General features: G+C 37.6%; 1 protein-coding gene across 2 annotated transcripts in view; it reads right to left on the bottom strand.

Annotated features, from left to right (window-relative positions):
* Positions 1-383: 383 nt before the first annotated feature.
* LOC135207304 (uncharacterized) overlaps positions 384-17,599 on the bottom strand; it is a 26,401-nt gene continuing 9,185 nt past the window's right edge. The window contains exons 2-5 of one of the 2 annotated variants that reach the window (XM_064238980.1): positions 8,657-8,734; positions 5,394-5,454; positions 1,998-4,927; positions 384-1,747 (exon numbers count right to left, since the gene is read on the bottom strand). In XM_064238980.1, coding sequence (XP_064095050.1) covers positions 1,586-1,747; positions 1,998-4,927; positions 5,394-5,421 — 3,120 coding nt within the window. In that variant the 5' untranslated portion in view covers positions 5,422-5,454; positions 8,657-8,734 and the 3' untranslated portion in view covers positions 384-1,585. The remainder of the gene's footprint in view (positions 1,748-1,997; positions 4,928-5,393; positions 5,455-8,656; positions 8,735-17,599) is intronic. The other variant, XM_064238981.1, reaches the window with a different exon arrangement.

The following is a 17,599-nucleotide window of genomic DNA, read 5'->3' as shown; positions in this document are numbered from 1 at the left end:
GTTAGGTTAGGTTAGGACGTAAACCTTTTTATCTTAATTAAGAGTGCTCAGGGTTGGGTAAGGTAAGGAGTTTAGGGGAGTGGAAATGAAGGGGCTCCCCCTCACCCCTGTAAACCCAGTGCCCTAGATTAGGTCAAGTTAGTTAAAACCTCATTTATTTCAACACAATGTCGTCAAGAGATCGTATTTCCAGATTATCAGAAACATGATTAATTAATGAACATTAGATGTTACAAAGTTTTCCTTGTAATCCATAACCATCCCTTGTTAGAATGACAACCTGTGCAGTTTTCCTTACACTTTCTTCTATCCATTCAATTAAAGTTTCGTCAGATAAATGAAACACAAAGCCTGCAAAATGGCGGGGGTGGAACGAAACACTATTGAAAAATAAACTTTTAATCGTTGCATTCGTTGGCACAAAATTCCTGTGCAAATATATTATATTACAATATGATTCGGAAAGTGTAAGACAAGATTCGTCTTACGAATGCTAACTGTAACATACGACGAGTAATTTTTAATTTATCATATCTAAAACATGACCCTCAAGAGCAAAAAAGAAAATTCAAATAAATAATATATAGGTTTCCTAACAAACTAGGTATAGTTTAGATCAGTGGGTTGTTTCATCGAGGAGGATCCTTGTTCCTTAGGTGATGACAAGTGCATAATGATGATGATAAATAGATATATTGAATGTCAAAATTCATTTTTGAGGTCTTGTTTTACAACCATATAATCATTATTGGCAGTTTCAGAGGGAATTGGTATAATAAATATGGCAATAATGAGAGTAACAAATCCATCTTCTTTGACCTGTTTGCCTTCTCATCTCCCTCCTGCAATTTTCTACCAATAGCACTGAAAAATGAAGACTCGTCTGCATATTGTATCGGCGGTTTCCCATTTGCCTTGCTATGTTAACTAAGTAACCTTGACAAATAAATAATCTCTTGGCTTTCCCTGAAAGACTAGAGAATTTTCGGCTGGGAAATTATTGCGATATTTAACTTCAATAGAAGTTATTCCTAATGATCACAGGGACGTCAGATTTGGAAAGGAATGATAGAAAGAAAATGAGTGACATCTTTTCAAAGTTAAGCCCTGTTTGACTTCATCATTGCTGGTTAGTTTAGAATCTTTAGATTATGCTGGCCTAGAGCTAGACTGGGCCCTTGCCATAAGCATGATAAGGAGTGACAGGGAGTAGGTGGCCAGGTTTGGACCTCTGGACATGACTTAATCATCTTTCCCTCGTATTAGGAACTTGTAACTGCCTAAAGTACGGAGAAATTTCATATTTGTTTTGTAATATCTCTAACAATATTGGTGCATGTCTGTCGCGCGTTCCTATCTACATATAACGAACATAGGAGAACATTGACAAAAGCCCAAATATTGAAGCTACACGAACAATTTAGAGAACTAAGTCCTTGTCAAAAGCAGAGCTGAAGCAGTGTTTGAATTGCTGCTCTGGAAATAAGAAGCTTATGAAGGTACTGTCTTGAAATCAACGTAACACTGATCAAAATGCTGAAGGTTCTCATTTGGGCATTCCTCTTCATTTGTTTTAGGAGAACATTTACTCACTGATGAGCTTCTCGTTCAGGTGATAAAATTCTTTTGTTTCTGAACAGTCGACGTTGTACCACCAGTCACAGGTGAAGACTCTTTGGTGAAATACAGTTCCAATTGGACAAATGAATGAATACTTCCTCCCATCCTTCAGACAGTAATGCCAAACCTGCAAGGGGAAAAGAAGTGACGATGAATTTAGTTTGTAATAAAAGAATAGAAAAAGGTGTGGTAATTTTTCTAACTCGGGTAAAATCCACTACAAACTCTTCACTAACCCACAAATTTATATAACAAACATGTTAATATAACTCAGTAATGACCTATTCAACTATGCATCCTTAGAACTGTGAATTTACTAAAATGTCGTAAAACTTATAGATATCTGAGAAATAAATTGATTGAAAATGTAGACTTACCTGGCATCCAGCCTCTTCATCGGCGTATAGTCCAGGAACTTTGCCTGCACATGTGAAACCAGTTTCTTGAATATATTCAAACTTAGGGTAATCTTTAAAGCCTTCTCCACGAATACAGTCTCCATCAGGATCATACTCACTTTGCGGGCATGGGGATTGTGATGAATGATCATTATCCAAGTTTTGAGTGTTGAAATTGACATTAGGAGCATGATGGTCGGTTTGCAGCTCTTTTTGGTGATGATGGAATTCATCTGAGCCATGAGTGTCCTCTTGAAGTTGATGGTGTATTTGAAAATCGTCTCTATGTACACCCGTGTCTTTATTTGTGAAGGTACTCACCTGGTGTGATGTTTCATGACTCTGTCTGTGACTGCTTTGGAAATTTCTGGACACTTCACCAGTTGAGCCATGAATGCTGAAGGCTCCCCCTGATTTACTGTGGCCATGACTTGGACTTTCAAAGAAGGGACTGTGGTCATCTACGTCCTGGTTATAACTTTCAGGTGACTGTCTAATTCCAAAGTCTTGTGAATGTGCGACAAATGATTGTTGTGGAAAATTGTGATTACTTGGTGCCTCAGGATTTCCATGGCCCTGGCCCCTTATGCCTGGGGTTATATGAGGATTAACATGTGTTGGATCAGATGTTTCAAATGAGTTTTGTGGTGCGCCATACTCTTCCCTAGGTGCATTGTATGTTTCTTGGAGAATGGGACCGTGCTCTTTAGAAGGAGGTCCATATCTTATCTGTGGAGTACCATATTCTTGACTAGGGGTCTGTAGCCGCCGAAATGGAGACTCAAGTACTTGTCCAGATGTATAACCTTGGCCATGTGTGACATGAGGATGAATAGGTCTACCATATTCTTGAACTGGAATTTCTAAATGCAGGTTTGGTGCTCTGGGATCTTGTCCCCCATAAGGAGTGCTAAATCTTGTTGGAGAATTTCCAAAGGATTGGCCAGGAGTATCATACTTCTGATGTGAAATTTGATCATAGGTATTTTGACTACTAATTTCAGGAACTTGGGTTGCATGACTTGGGTCATGAACAAAGATATCTGACTGTTCACCAACATTGTGTACTTGAATAGGACTCCCATGGGGGTGAAAAGTACCACTTTTGAAAGTGGGGAATTCATTTTGAAGGTTGTTAAATTGCTGGCGTAAAGGACCAGCATTTCCTTCACTTTGGAAACTGTATTCTTGACTTGGTACCTCAAACTTTTGTGCAAGAGTACCGGCTTCATTTTTGGTAAACCCAATATTATTTAAATTTTGGTTTCCAAATTCTAAAGTAGGCACTTTATAAAACCGGCTTGGCTCTGTGTAACCAGAATCAGGTGTAAAAGGGATAGGTGTGGGGTGATCAGTCACAGATGTTGGAACATCATAAAACTGACTTTGAATGAAATGTTCTCGCCCTGGAGTAGGTCCATTAATTACGTCTTCATAATGTAGATGATCTTCCTGTTGAGGCACAGAGGAAAATGAGTTAACATGAGGTAAGTTATCAGGAAATTCATGAGGAAGCCTGTTGCTTTGGCTGAACCCTTTCTGTCTGATACCTGGTGGTTCTTTGGGAGGCACATACCCAGGTATGCGCGGAATCATTGTACTTTTAACACCATGGCTTTGTCTATCTACTTCTAACGCTAAATCAGTAGGCTTATGAAGTTCTTCAGAAATGCCAGAGAAGCCTCCATGGTGATTAGGCCTATATGTTTGGAACTCTGTTTCTGTAACTGGTGGTTCATATGGAGGCCTATGACTTTTATGATGATCACCTTTAGGTGGAACGTAACCCGGTATTCTTGCCAGTACATGCTTTGGGAAAGGACTCTGAGTTGGATTTGGATCTGCAAAAAGACTTTCCAAGGGAGTAACTCCTGGTACATAAACCTTATATGAGCCTCCACCATTTCCATTGGTTATGTCTGAAGTGTCGAATATGCTCCTTGATGGATCAAATTCTGACCTATGGATATGGCTTACATGATGAGAATTTTTATGGGTATCTGGATTATGTAAGCTATGAAAAGAATTTGCATGTTGTGGATGTTGTCTGTGATTTCCTGGCGCTCTGATAGGCAGATATGCTACATTACCAGTGCTAAATGGAACAGAATGAGCATTGAAATGTGGCATGTGTGCTTCTGTTTCAGCATGAAGTGATATCTCAGCAGGAAAGTAAGTACTTTCAGCCACATCTTGTTGTTCAAGGACTTCTTCATGAGCCTGTGTGGGATGGCTGTGGATTGCATGTGCACTTCTCTTGTTGTTAAACATTTGGTCATTATCGTAAGACACTTCACTGGTCTTTTTCTCAACCATGTTTGGAAGTACTTCATCCACTGCTTCATAGGAAATACTTGGTTTGAAAGGATCTTGAAGTAGTTTGGACATACTAGCCTCTGCTAAAATTGCATGTTTAGTAAATAGCTCAGCCAGTTTCTTGGGTATTGCAAGTTTCTCGCCATGCTGCAAGTGGCTACTGTTTCCATGAAAAGAATCTCTTCTTTTTGAAAATGCATTACCGTCTGTAAAAGATTTTAGACGGTTGCCCATAAGGCTGCTCATAAAAGAGGACTGCAAGGAATTCAGAGGAGTAATAGGACTAACAAAGAAAACTGACAGTACTTCGTCATCGGGTGCTAAATGAGACTGAGCCGGCGTTTCAGAATTTCCCCCCGAGTCGTTAGGAAATTCAGGATGTTTTTTTCCAGCCATTGGGGGCCGTGTGGTGCTAATAACTGGAGTCCAATTCCGGGGGTCTTCTGGTGAAGGACGAAACGATGAAGAAACGGGAGGTTGATGACCATTGTGGTGTCTTTTCCTGTGACTAGAAGGCTTAGCACGGGCTGGGATTGCTGTTGCAGTGGGATGCAGAATGCCATAACATGATGAGCCGATAACAAGAATCAGTCCTGTCCAGAGGTGAGAGGAATAAGAAATTTAACAACTTTTTTGGCAGAATACAGAAATACCTTATAGACTGAAGTCTCCAATGAATAACAAATTCGTGAGATGTTTTAAGGGCACACGTTCACACCTTGGCTGAATAACGGCTATTGGTATCCGCTCAGTCGGCAATAACATTGGGTCAGAATTACTATTTAGAAGAACACTACGCTCTTTCATGGAATCAATTAATCACATGATAGTCACAAGCACACATAATTACCAGGAACAACCTCCCCGCTCTCTCTCTCTCTCTCTCTCTCTCTCTCTCTCTCTCTCTCTCTCTCTCTCTCGTACATGTACTACATAATATCATTCTCATCAGCTTGAGTGTACCTACAAAATACCCTTAAACATCTGACAGTCTGGAAACTTTTCATTATGGAAATATCAAAGTTGAAAGTTTTCAGGTTTGCTGGAATCCTGTCTTACCTGTCAGTAACAGAAGAGCTTTCGCCATAATCCCGACTCGTGTGTGGAATCACTTCTGCTACTGGAAAAGAGAGAAAGATAAGAAAATCGTGTAGGCTTCGGAATGAGGCTAAAGAAAGTATAAGATAGTTAATACGGATTAATGTAAATAAAAGCAATGTAACGATAGAGTGAATTACTACAGTGTTCACTGGATATTAATCCAGTTTGTATCCACCTTTCGCGTCACCCACTCGAGGTCTTATAAGTAGATTTACATCAACCGTGCATCTGATGTCTAGGCTAGTCCCTTACGACGCTCCTGATTGGCTGTTGATAAGCCAATCACAGGGCTGGAAACTCTCAATCTCTCGAGAAAGTTCACATAGGCAGGATGTATGTTCCCCCAGTAGAGGTGGAATATACTTCCTGCTATGCGAACACTCTAGAGAGACTGAGAGTTTCCAGCCCTGTGATTGGCTTATCAACAGCCAATCAGGAGCGTCGTCAGGGAGTAGCGTAGACATCAGATACACGGTTGATGTGAATCTACTATAGTACTAAACATGGCGGAAGCTTCTTGGGACGTCGTGTTTAGTACTAGCCCCTCGGGATCACGTATTATATACACCCATTTCTATATTGTGAGGTCGACAAATTCTACATTACTTGGCATGAGTTTACCGTGTACTGTGACAAAAGTGGATACGTGCCGGGTTAAGACAAGAGTTCACTGTCATGAACAAAATTCCGTAGCACCGATAGCAGTGAGACTGATTTCCCCAAGTTCTTTAATAGTTAATATTATAAGGATATGATGTATACACGATCAGATAAGACCAGTATAAAAAAAAAACTATCGTTAGAGTATTAAGAAAGTTCTCTGTTAAAAATGTTAAAGTATTTTTTACCAGCAAACTCAGGTTTGCAAAATCCAAGAATTAAGATTTTTTTCTTCTCCATATGTGAGTGCCTTTTACTTTTTCCTTACTTATATTGTTACATTGCTTACACTTTTTTTTCTTTTGGTAATGTTTTCTAACATATTGTATATCACTGTAAAAAAACAATGAATTCATTTACTTATTATTTTTTCCATGTTTATTTCTTTGTTAACATTCATATGACATTTAATGCATTATTTCTGTAGCAAACCCACCTTTATATAATTATATATATAAAAGGTGGTTTTGCTACAGAAATAATGTACTAAATATATATATATGTGTGTGTGTGTGTGTGTGTGTGTGTTAACATAGAATTTCTGTTTTCCCATCTGCTGAGTGATTCATAAATTATGTCCGCTCAACTCTGTAGTCGATTTCATGTTGTCTTTTGTAAGATACGTCCTGTCAGCTATTTCTTATTTTAATTTGTCCATCACTTGAAACCAAAGGTTTTGCTTACGGACTCATTTTGGATCTTTCCAAGAAAGTCTTGCTTTTACTCAAGCCATATGTTTGTTCGTCGCTTCGTTCGTTTGTGTATTTTCTTTTTCTTACACAGGCATGGGTGCAATAAAGCGCCTCAGTGGCGTGATCGGTATGGTCTTGGCCTGCCACCTCGGTGGCCGCGAGTTCGATTCTCGGGCATTCCATTGAGGGGTCAGAGATGTATATTTCTGGTGATAGAAGTTCACTCTCGACGTAGTTCGGAAGTCACGTCAAGCCGTTGGTCCCGTTGCTGAATAATCGCCGGTTACATGCAACGTAAAAACACCGTACGAACAAAAATAATTCTGATTCCTTAGTGGTGTTTTATTTCTCAGTTGTAATTCCAAGTGATTCACTATTTCTAACGAAAACTTGGGAGTATTTTCGATCAGTTGTGTCATTCAACTTTATCGTGGAGCTCCAAAAGTCCGTGCTCTTCCCAAATATGAGGCTTAAACGTTTACTTAATGTTTTGTTTTGTATAAAGAAAAGTAATTTCCTATTCTGGAAGGAGGTTGGGCAATATCCATTCCAGAAGGTCGGAGAGTACTGTGCTGGAGGATAGCTACTCGTTTCATTGTTACTTTTACTTGACCAGAGATCCATTTCCTCTGAAAGGGTTGGCTCCGGTGCCGAAATAAAACTTCAGTCACTGTCGCATTCGTTCTGTCTAGCTGCTGAATCAAAGCCGAAATCCTGTGCAAATATCTTAACGAGCTTTAGTCATTTCATAAAGTTGCCGATTATTATTTAATGGATAAAATCATTCTTTTCATGTAAAGCGAGAAAGGGAATATGAATACAATTCCTAGATTCTACTATTTCAAAAAGATAATAAGGTTAGGTAAAAATAACATGAATGAAAAGAAAACACTAATATAATAAATGAGTGTTTAAGCAGAGTATAAGAGGAGCTTCCCTTGGTTAAAAACAGTTCTGAAGAGTATGAAAGAGAGGTAAGTCGCAAATTTACTTCATTGCTAGTATTGAGCAAGCTGAGATGTTCATTGACATGCCTCATAAAGTTTCCACTGAACAAAGGGCGCAAATATGGAGGGAGGGGTGTAGTAGTACTATAGAGATGAGACTACATCAAATCTCCATCCTTGACTCGATAGTTATAGGAAATAAAGCGCCAATTCTTTCATCCAAGGGAATCATCTCTTAATAATATAGTAATAGTAATAATACAGGTTTTATTGAAAATAATGACTACTTCAGCCGTGTTTAATTTATATAGAAGTTTCTATACAAAATAAACGCGGCTGAAATAGCCGTTATTTTCAATACAACCTGTTTTAATGAAGTTCGTCCGGCATAATAATAATAGTAATACCATAGTTCTTTGTAAAAGATAGGACATTTGTTAAAAGGAAAAAATATCAGCATTAATTATGAGTTTCTATTGTTGAGCTTTTATATCTACTGTATTTGCTAGAGTATCGGGATTAAAATCATCACTCATGGAGGTGCATGCAACTATACTCGGTTTTTTCCATCTGTCCACCCGCCTGTGGTGTCTGTGTATGGTAACACTGCGTCCCGGGCTTTAGATAGTTACATTCAGCAATTATAATAATATCCTATTTCGAATATTAACGGTAATTCGCATACAGTAAATTATTCAAACACTTTTCAGTTGCAAATGTACACCCAGATATCCTTTTATTTACCCAAAACTTACACATAGCGTAACTATCTAAAGCCCGGGATGCAGTGTTACCATACGCAAACACCACAGGCGGGTGGACATACGAAAAAAAAACAGTTTTTATTGACCGAAATGATATATGCAACTTTTTGCCTTCTTTTGATTGGTTACTATACTGTGTCTACATCCTTTCCTCGAACCTTCTCCTCCTCGCGTCTTTAAATGACTGTTGATGACATCAAAACGAGGCTCGTTTTCCTTGGCAATGATGATGACCCCTGTAAGATAAAAAGATCATTAGTACATATATTTTTATATATAGGGCATATATAGTATACATATATGTGTGTGTATACACAACAGCTACATAATCGTAGCTGTCGATGAATATGACATTGCTTTCCGCTTAAAAATACTGTACGAATATCGATGGTTACTATGAAGAAACGTGTTTACACACACACGCACACACACACACACACACACACATATATATATATATATATATATAATATATATATATATATATATATTATATAATTTCATCAGCTAATATATAACTACCATTATGTAAAAAAGGAAAACTATATATTGGCGAAATCTAGTGTCCCTAACCGCAAGAAACGTACTTCGTGAGCATTTTTCCAGAAACAAGCTTCGGATGTCATATTAAGCTAAATCATCTGTAAACGCTAACAGTGACCGTTAGCCACCAATCGCTTTATTCTGTCAGTCTATTGTATGCCGACCTGAATGAGTTAGGAAAAAATAAATGAGAAACAAGCGAATGCGACTATATTCGTCAAGACGTAATCCAAGGGCGTCTTGACGCTACCACTCATCACCCAACAGCGCAGTTTCAGAGCGGATGTAATCTTGACGAAATTGGCCGTAATTAAGTCCCTTCGAACCGTGTCAATTTCTCCACCAGAATACTAAATGGCCGCGCTGAGGGTTATTTAAGGGGATTCCATTCTAAATGAGCAGTTTCCCGTCCAGTCACACGAGCCATTAAAACTAATCCAAACTGGTGTCTGTTCTTTTCGGTAACTTTCACTATCCTCCAACACCAAAGCGCAGAAGGCTAATTGTTGTGTGTTCTAAACTGAATGGGAGGGATTTGAAAGGCTATTCTCAGTGTTAAGAAAGTGATTCCTCGGGTAATGAATGGTACGGTCATATCGTTTAGGATCTACTGAATAAACAATCTTCTAACTTTTGTTACCGTCTCTACGTCAGTGTGATTTTCTGGTGAGGGACCCAGTTAGATAAACTGAAGGAAAATAATTTCTTGTGTTATTTAGAAACTTTTATTTTCCTGCACGGAGACCAAAAAAACAGATTGATAGATATAGGAATGTAATAAAGTATATTGTTCCATATTTCAGAACGTTTTGGTGCAAACAAACTAGACGGACCAGCAAATGACAGGAGAAGAGGACCTTCAGCCATTCAACAGCTACAGGGAAGAAAGAACAATGACCTGAGGGAAGAATTACATTGGAATGCCCAATATCAGGATCTGAGTCCTTCGTCACGTGAGGTCAGGTTTATTATTATTATTATTATTATTATTATTATTATTATTATTATTATTATATCGGTGTTGTTTACCACATTCGCTTTTCTCTATTTCGTTATGGGATTCGTGAGCTCTCGAAAATTCGTTTCGTCCTTCAGCCTTCAGGATGTCGTCTTGTTTCTTATCTGCTCAGTGCTTATCAGCACAAAAACTGCCACTTTATCCGCTCTCCGATGATGATTCCTTACTTCTTCAGTTCCTTGGCCGTGTTGATCAGGTTCCTTTTCTCCAGTTGGCTGCGGTGGTGTCTTCTTGAAGTGATCGCTTCAGCCTGTAGGAAAGGCTGAAGGTCGTCTGTAGTCGCAAGGTGGCCTCTCTTCTCCAACTGCTTGATGTTGTCTGGAAGGCACTCGATTTGCAAGCGCTTGCAGAATGAGGAAGGCTTTGTCATTGTTACGAATATCGGTAGAACTAGCTGGTAGCTATGTAAATATCGTGGATTTGTCGATTTCGGCGTTAAAATATTAATTTCAGTCGGACACTAGGACGTCCCTACAATATTCAAGACGTCAATGGCGCGTTTTGCGGTATTTTAAAAATCAGATCAGTTAATCAATCAGCTATACCTTAGATTTGTTCATCGTAGCGTCTTGGTATCGACCTTTTGTCTGTCCTTACGTCCTGAAGGGTAATGCGCTCTGCGATCGTTTGTCCAAATGTGATTGCTGGTGCCACATTAGACTGCTCAGCAATCCAGGTTTTCATTCCACAAGAAATAAAAAAATAAAAAGTGCTAAAAGTTGCCTCTGAGGTATATGTTCAGCTTTATAAACCTAAACAACTGCATATCCTAATTGATTATTGTTAGATATGGAAAGACCCACAGCAGTTTGAAATTGGAACCTTGATCTACATCAAAAGTCAAATGTACTTATTTTGTAAAAAATGTTTTGTAAGTCCATTGCGATCGGGGAAAAAAACATCATAAAGTAGAAAGATATGTTGCAGCGAAATTTCCAAAAAATATTCCCATTGATATTACGGAATGAAAGGAAATACCGGGAGACATCTGAAGTAAATACCATCCCCTAGGAATTGTATCTTACACCTTCAGCGACCTTGAGAATAGTCACGCTTAGAATAATCACTCAGCCAATTAAACAATCAGTCTCGGCAGAAATTACTGAAAAGGTAAAACACCGAGAAAGTCTCTAAAAATAAACGGCAAAGGACAGCATTTACAACCCATAATCAAAATGATAAAGGACAACTCTTACAAGATATATAATTATACGGAATTCGTTTCATGCACTTCCTGTGTCCACCGGCGAGGAACGGCTCTCCAGGGAACCTTTCAACGCCAACAACAACAACAACGAAAGTCGCTCGCGAGTAACGAAGAAAAAGCATCCGAGGTCGGTCGGCTGCAAAGCATAGACGGTTTTTCAGACCGATGAACATAACTAGGAATAACCCGTAGTGGAGTAGTGCTGTCAGTGCACCTCACGTGGTACACTGTAGGCATTACTTAAAGGTCTTTGCGTCGTCCCTTCGGCCACTTGCTGCAACCTCTCTTATTCATTTTCCAACCTCTGTTTATGTTCTCTTTTCTCCATCTGACTTTCCACCCTCTCTATAAAAAAGATGGTTTCCTAGTGCCACTGCGAGATTTTCCTCCTGTTACACCTTTTAAACCTTCTTACTGACTGTCAATTTGCTCTTCAGCACTAAATGACCTCACAGGTCCCAGCGCTTGGCCTTTGGCCTAAATTCTATATTCCATTTTATAGCTAAGAAGGTAATTCATGATCTTGCTGACCTCTTCAACATTCCGGATGCAAAGGAACTGATGTTCAACAACGTATTTGTCAGTACGTACGCGTACAAGGTAGAGAAAAGAACATAAGGAATGTTTTGTTTTTTTCTGGTCTCCTGATGAAATTTCATGATAGCCATAGATAATTATTTACACGACTAGACAGGCTATATATTTCCAGAGTTTGAATATGCACATACGGCATAGTAATTTCCCCAAGGGAATGTATTTAGTAAAGTAAATTCCTCAAGGGTATGAATGTAATAAAGTAAATTCCTCAAAGGAATGTATGTAGTAAAGTAAATTCCTCAAGGATATGATTGATAAAGTAAATTCCTCAAAGGAATTTATATAGTAAAGTAAATTCCTCAAGGGAATGTATATAGTAAAGTAAATTCCTCAAAGGAATGTATGTAATAAAGTTAATTCCTCAAGGGAATGTATGTATTTGACTTTTGATGTAGATCAAGGTTCCAATTTCAAACTGCTGTGGGTCTTTCCATATCTAACAATAATCAATTAGGATATGCAGTTGTTTAGGTTTATAAAGCTGAACATATACCTCAGAGGCAACTTTTAGCACTTTTTATTTTTTTATTTCTTGTGGAATGAAAACCTGGATTGCTGAGCAGTCTAATGTGGCACCAACAATTGCCCAAAGGAAATGTGCTTCGGCCTTATTTTGTAAGTTATACTTTAACAAGTGTTATGATTATACAGTTCTGATGATATCGATTATAAACCCGCTATTTCAAATCTGTCCTTCGTCGGCAACACGGCTATTTTAAATAGTTTCACCTATATTTAACCCTCGTCTTGAAACCGACCTGAAATAGGTGCTGACCAGTGATTACCTCCCCTGTCGAAAGAACTGGCAAGGCTACATGTCTCCAGAAACGTGTGCGCTGTTCCAGCTGAGAATCACGTTGTTTATTGCAGCCATTCTCCGCCAACACCGAAATCCTCGGTGATATACGATGCCGATCAGATGAAAAATTGGGAAATGAAGGAATATAGAGAATGGGGGTGTGGGGGGGGAGGACCATCTGGTACAAAGGTGTGGAGTTTCTTTTAGTGATGTAAACTGTATGTTAAAAACTAGAATTGTGTACGTTTGGATCTTAACGTTATTTTTCATTACTTTACGATTTGATTTCGAATATTCCGTCTGGCGTCAGAGATGCCAAACGGGAATTGGAAATGTTATGTAATATTATCCGTTGTTGCAAAATAAAACAAAAGCGCCTCAGTGGCGTGATCGGCATGGTCTTGGCCTGCCACCTCGGTGGCCGCGAGATCGATTCTCGGGCATTCCACTGAGGTGTTAGAGATGTGTATTTCTGGTGATAGAAGTTCACTCTCGACGTGGTTCGGAAGTCACGTAAAGCCGTTGGTCCCGTTGCTGAATAACCAGCGGTTCCATGCAACGTAAAAACCATACAAACAATTAAACAAAACATATCTAAATGCCAGTTAAGTTTAAATCCTAATCTGACGTTCTTTCAGGAATTGATAAAATAATCTGAATCATAATCAGTTTGAAATATAAAAGCGCCAGTTTACCACACGCACATACATACACGCTACTTGAATTGCATTGTACATTATAATAATTGGATAAAGATAGAGGTTATATAACGACGATGGAAAGTCTTTCATTCTTTCTTGTTCGACTCCTCCTCCTTCTGTTCAAATTCTTTTCCTTTAAAAAAATAAGTAATAAAATCACTTGCTCAGTTATACATTAGGTTTCAATACATATTCATGAACATAATACACGATTCGTCATATAATAAAATCGTAGTTTCCAATATCATTCACATTTATAATAGCAGGGAAGCACTGTTTGCTTGCAAAATATATTTACATTTAATAGCACGAAAGCATAGTTTGCATGCAAAATATATTTAAGCATATTGGCGTTAGGAAATTACACAATGGCATGAAATCGTCAGAGGTAATGGAATAATAGCGTGTGTCCACGTAATTATTAAGTGAATTTTAACTCAAGGAAATGCTGCCTTCACCATAACTATGACAGAACGGGAAAACAGCCTTCGTTTTATGTTTGTACATAATTGTTTCAAAATTTTTTACTCCTTTTCAAGTGTATAGTTTCCTGTTTTAGTGAAAGCAGTCCATTTCCGTTTCAACTGGTTGGGGTACGTAATGATTTTTTTTTTAAAGACAATCAGCGTTTCATTATTACAAAAAAGAAGATAGCTATAAAGAAACGTACTTCTCTAAGCCAATAAGTATTAGAAATTGCAAGAACCTCTGTTAAATAGTGTGAAATCAAGATCATACAGTCATTTTTGTTGTTTCTGTACATCCTGTATTTAGCCATGATTTAGATCGTATTCCTCATCCGTGCATATTATAGTAGACATAAGCAGCTTACCAGCGTTCATGAAATATTTTTTGTCTGACTGTATCTAGATTACATGAGAAACTCGTCTGTATTCAATAATAATAAAATCCGAGTAGGTCTTTCTTGTTTGTCCGTCCCGGATGGGGCGGGGTAGGTAGGGGATCGGGAGGGTAGGGGGGGCATGACACATCCACCCTCCTCCTGCAAACATACTTGCCTGCCCCTGGTTTGGGCAGGGTAGGTCGGGGATCAGGAGGGTAGGGGGGGACATGACGGGCTGTGTCGGGTTGCAACGCAGCGTAGTGCGCGCCATCAAGCTCGTTTTGCGTTATAAAAGTGTTGAATAAAAGGCAGTTTGCATTCATAATATAGGTTAAGATTTCTTGCAAATTGATTCCATAGAGGAGATAGGAACTGTTTCCCAAAGCAAGATTCTTTTCAGTTAGGAAAGACTGTGACTGTATAATAAGAAAAATTCTAGTTTCTCCTCTATTACACTTAACATTTTTATTTTTGGTTTCAGTTCAGCATTCTAGGGAACTAAAGTGGATTGATGACTGGTTAAAACAGAGTAGAAAGTAAACTAAAACCAGTCTCTTTCGTGTATTACGTAGACATCTCCTGGGTACAACTAAAACGAAAGGTTCAGACTTACGATAGTAAACTTTCTAATATAACAGTGATGAAGGCAAAAAAAGCATAAAAGAGAATCGTATTAGAATTTGAAAGGTGATTGTTAAGATATTTAATACGAGACGAATACAAACATATTTCGTTTAATAGTTACACTAAAATTACAACTTCAGATAGTGAATGATAATACGCGAGATTCTTAATTCTTTGATACTTGATTCTTTGGTGTGGTTTTCTTACAAAATATAATAATAATATATATATATATATATATATATATATATATATATATATATATATATATTATATATATATATATATATAGATATATATATATATATATATGCACAGAGAGAAAGGGAGAGTGGACACAATTTGTTACCCCCCTAATTACCTGATAATGAGGTCATAAAATTTGCCAATCAAGTCTGGTACACGTAGCAAATTGACCTCATTCCTATGTAGGGTCATACAACCTTCTTCGGCTTCAGGTCCTCTAGAGAAATAGATTGCTTTAGCATCTATGTGTTTCTTTGTAGTATATAGTAATATATATATATATAGATATATATATATATATATATAGTATATATATATATATATGTATGTAGATATATATATATATATATATATATATATATATATATATATACACACATGCACGCCAATACACTCACGCACACACATGATGTAAGTTTTATATATATATATATATATATATATATATTATATATATATATATTTAACTTAATGTAAGTATATACATAAATATTGTAGTATGTCAACGTATATGATTGTGTGTATGAGTGTATAGTGTATATATCATATATATATATATATATATATATATATATATATATATATATATATACATACACATATATATGTATGTATTATATAAATATGTACATAAATCACAGATATAAACGTCCAAGAAATTGGATCACGTTAAAAGGGCGTACCATATCAGCTTGTGACGAAAGGAAATAAATTCGGTGGATGATAGAATCAAAGCTTACCCTTCGCGGGACCATAAAATGCAACTGAAGGGCCGTAAAAGAACTTTAAGGTAGTGATCGAGGTAGTAAATGAATCCTGATTTATCGAACATGCGTCCTTTTATTCCTTTTGAATAATGAAATCTAGAGCATTATTTTCTTGAAGTTAAACGCTCCTTGTCCAGTGTTCCTTTTTCCCTGTTTATCGAGAGAGATTAAGAAGATGCAAGAAATGGAAGTAAAGTCATTTTTCGTGAGAATTAATCCGCCATGCAATTCAGTGCTTAAGGAAATTCGTCTCAAAGCAGTGCGGATCTTAATTGACCTTCTGTTACCAATGCTATGCACAGTGTCCGTGACCTTCACGGTAATGCCATTTGCCGCCCTGAAATATGCGGTTGTCTTGACGACCATCCGCTGGAATGTTTCATTAGATTACTTCGCAAACAACTTTTGGTTATAAGGAGAACCAATCAAGTGGCAGTGTTTCATTTCGTTGATCGATTAACATTTGAGGTGTTCAGGATTTGTTGTAAATGAAGTTCGTATCCTGTTTAAATGTGAGAAAGGACAGAGCGCGTTGCTCTCCCGAGTGGTTTTGGACCTTCGAAATTTACGGATTATTATATTTTTATAAACAATGATCTGTAATCAATTGTCAGTAAATTCATCGCAGATACTAGATCACAAGGATACTCTGGATGTGGATCAAATCCACCTTTTAAAAATGCTCCCTAACACGAAAGAAACTTTTACATGTTACGGGGAAAAGTTGAATTGACACGCATCGTTCAACTTATTAAGACATTAAAAAGAAAATAAGACTAAAAATTTTTACACAGCAATTGAAAATGACCACTGCATTTGAACGTACATTCCCGTGCAGTCAGAAAGAAGGAGAAAATAAAGAAAATGACTTCACACAGACCAAAAACTCAATTAACAACTTTCGCCTCTGTTTGTTTAACGGCGGCGCTCAAGGCATGTTAGTATCATCCATCGTGGCTGGAGTGCGGATCTCGCGGATATACTGCATTCCTGGAACGGTAATTGAACTGGACTGATGTCACACCTGCAGCAGAACTGTCTTGGGGATTTTCACATCTTTTAATGGCGGTTTTTTTGGTATTCGGGAAATTTTCTTTCTCTTTCTTCCTTCCTGTCTCTCTCTCTCTCTCTCTCTCTGTCTCAGATGCACATTATAATATTCTCGTGTGTATACTGTATGTACATACATATATAGTATATATATATACATTCATATACATTATATATTAATATATATTATATAATATATTATATATATATATATATATATAGATATTAATAGATAGATAGATAGAGGGGAGAGCGAGAGAGAGAGAGAGAGAGAGAGAGAGAGAGAGAGAGAGAGAGAGAGAGAGAGAGAAATGATATTAAGATAAACTCTTGCGCCTTAAAACTGCCACTTTATATTCTCGTAATCATTGTTTCATGCCCTCATCGTTTTCATCGACATCATTTCACTTCCCAGCACTTTTCCTATTTACTAAACTTTGTATTGGACGCATAATTATCTTATTTAATAAATGACCTGACTAGTCTATTCACGCCATCAGAGAAAACCGGAAACTGCTTGAGTCAAGAAAGAAGACGCTTTCCTTTGTAACAGCGCCATAAATCAGTGTCAGTAACCTTTGCGTTGCTTTCCAGAAGCAGAACGCTTCATCAAAATTAAGAAATTGCTTGATTGCGCCAATGAGGGGAACGGTAGGTAATACATCTTGCTTCATCACTGAAATGTTATATATATAGATGAATGTT

The sequence above is a fragment of the Macrobrachium nipponense genome, chromosome 32, assembly GCF_015104395.2.
Source record: "Macrobrachium nipponense isolate FS-2020 chromosome 32, ASM1510439v2, whole genome shotgun sequence".
Taxonomy (NCBI): domain Eukaryota; kingdom Metazoa; phylum Arthropoda; class Malacostraca; order Decapoda; family Palaemonidae; genus Macrobrachium; species Macrobrachium nipponense.
Note: the sequence above shows the minus strand (reverse complement) of the source record. Positions and strands in the feature narration are given on the sequence as shown.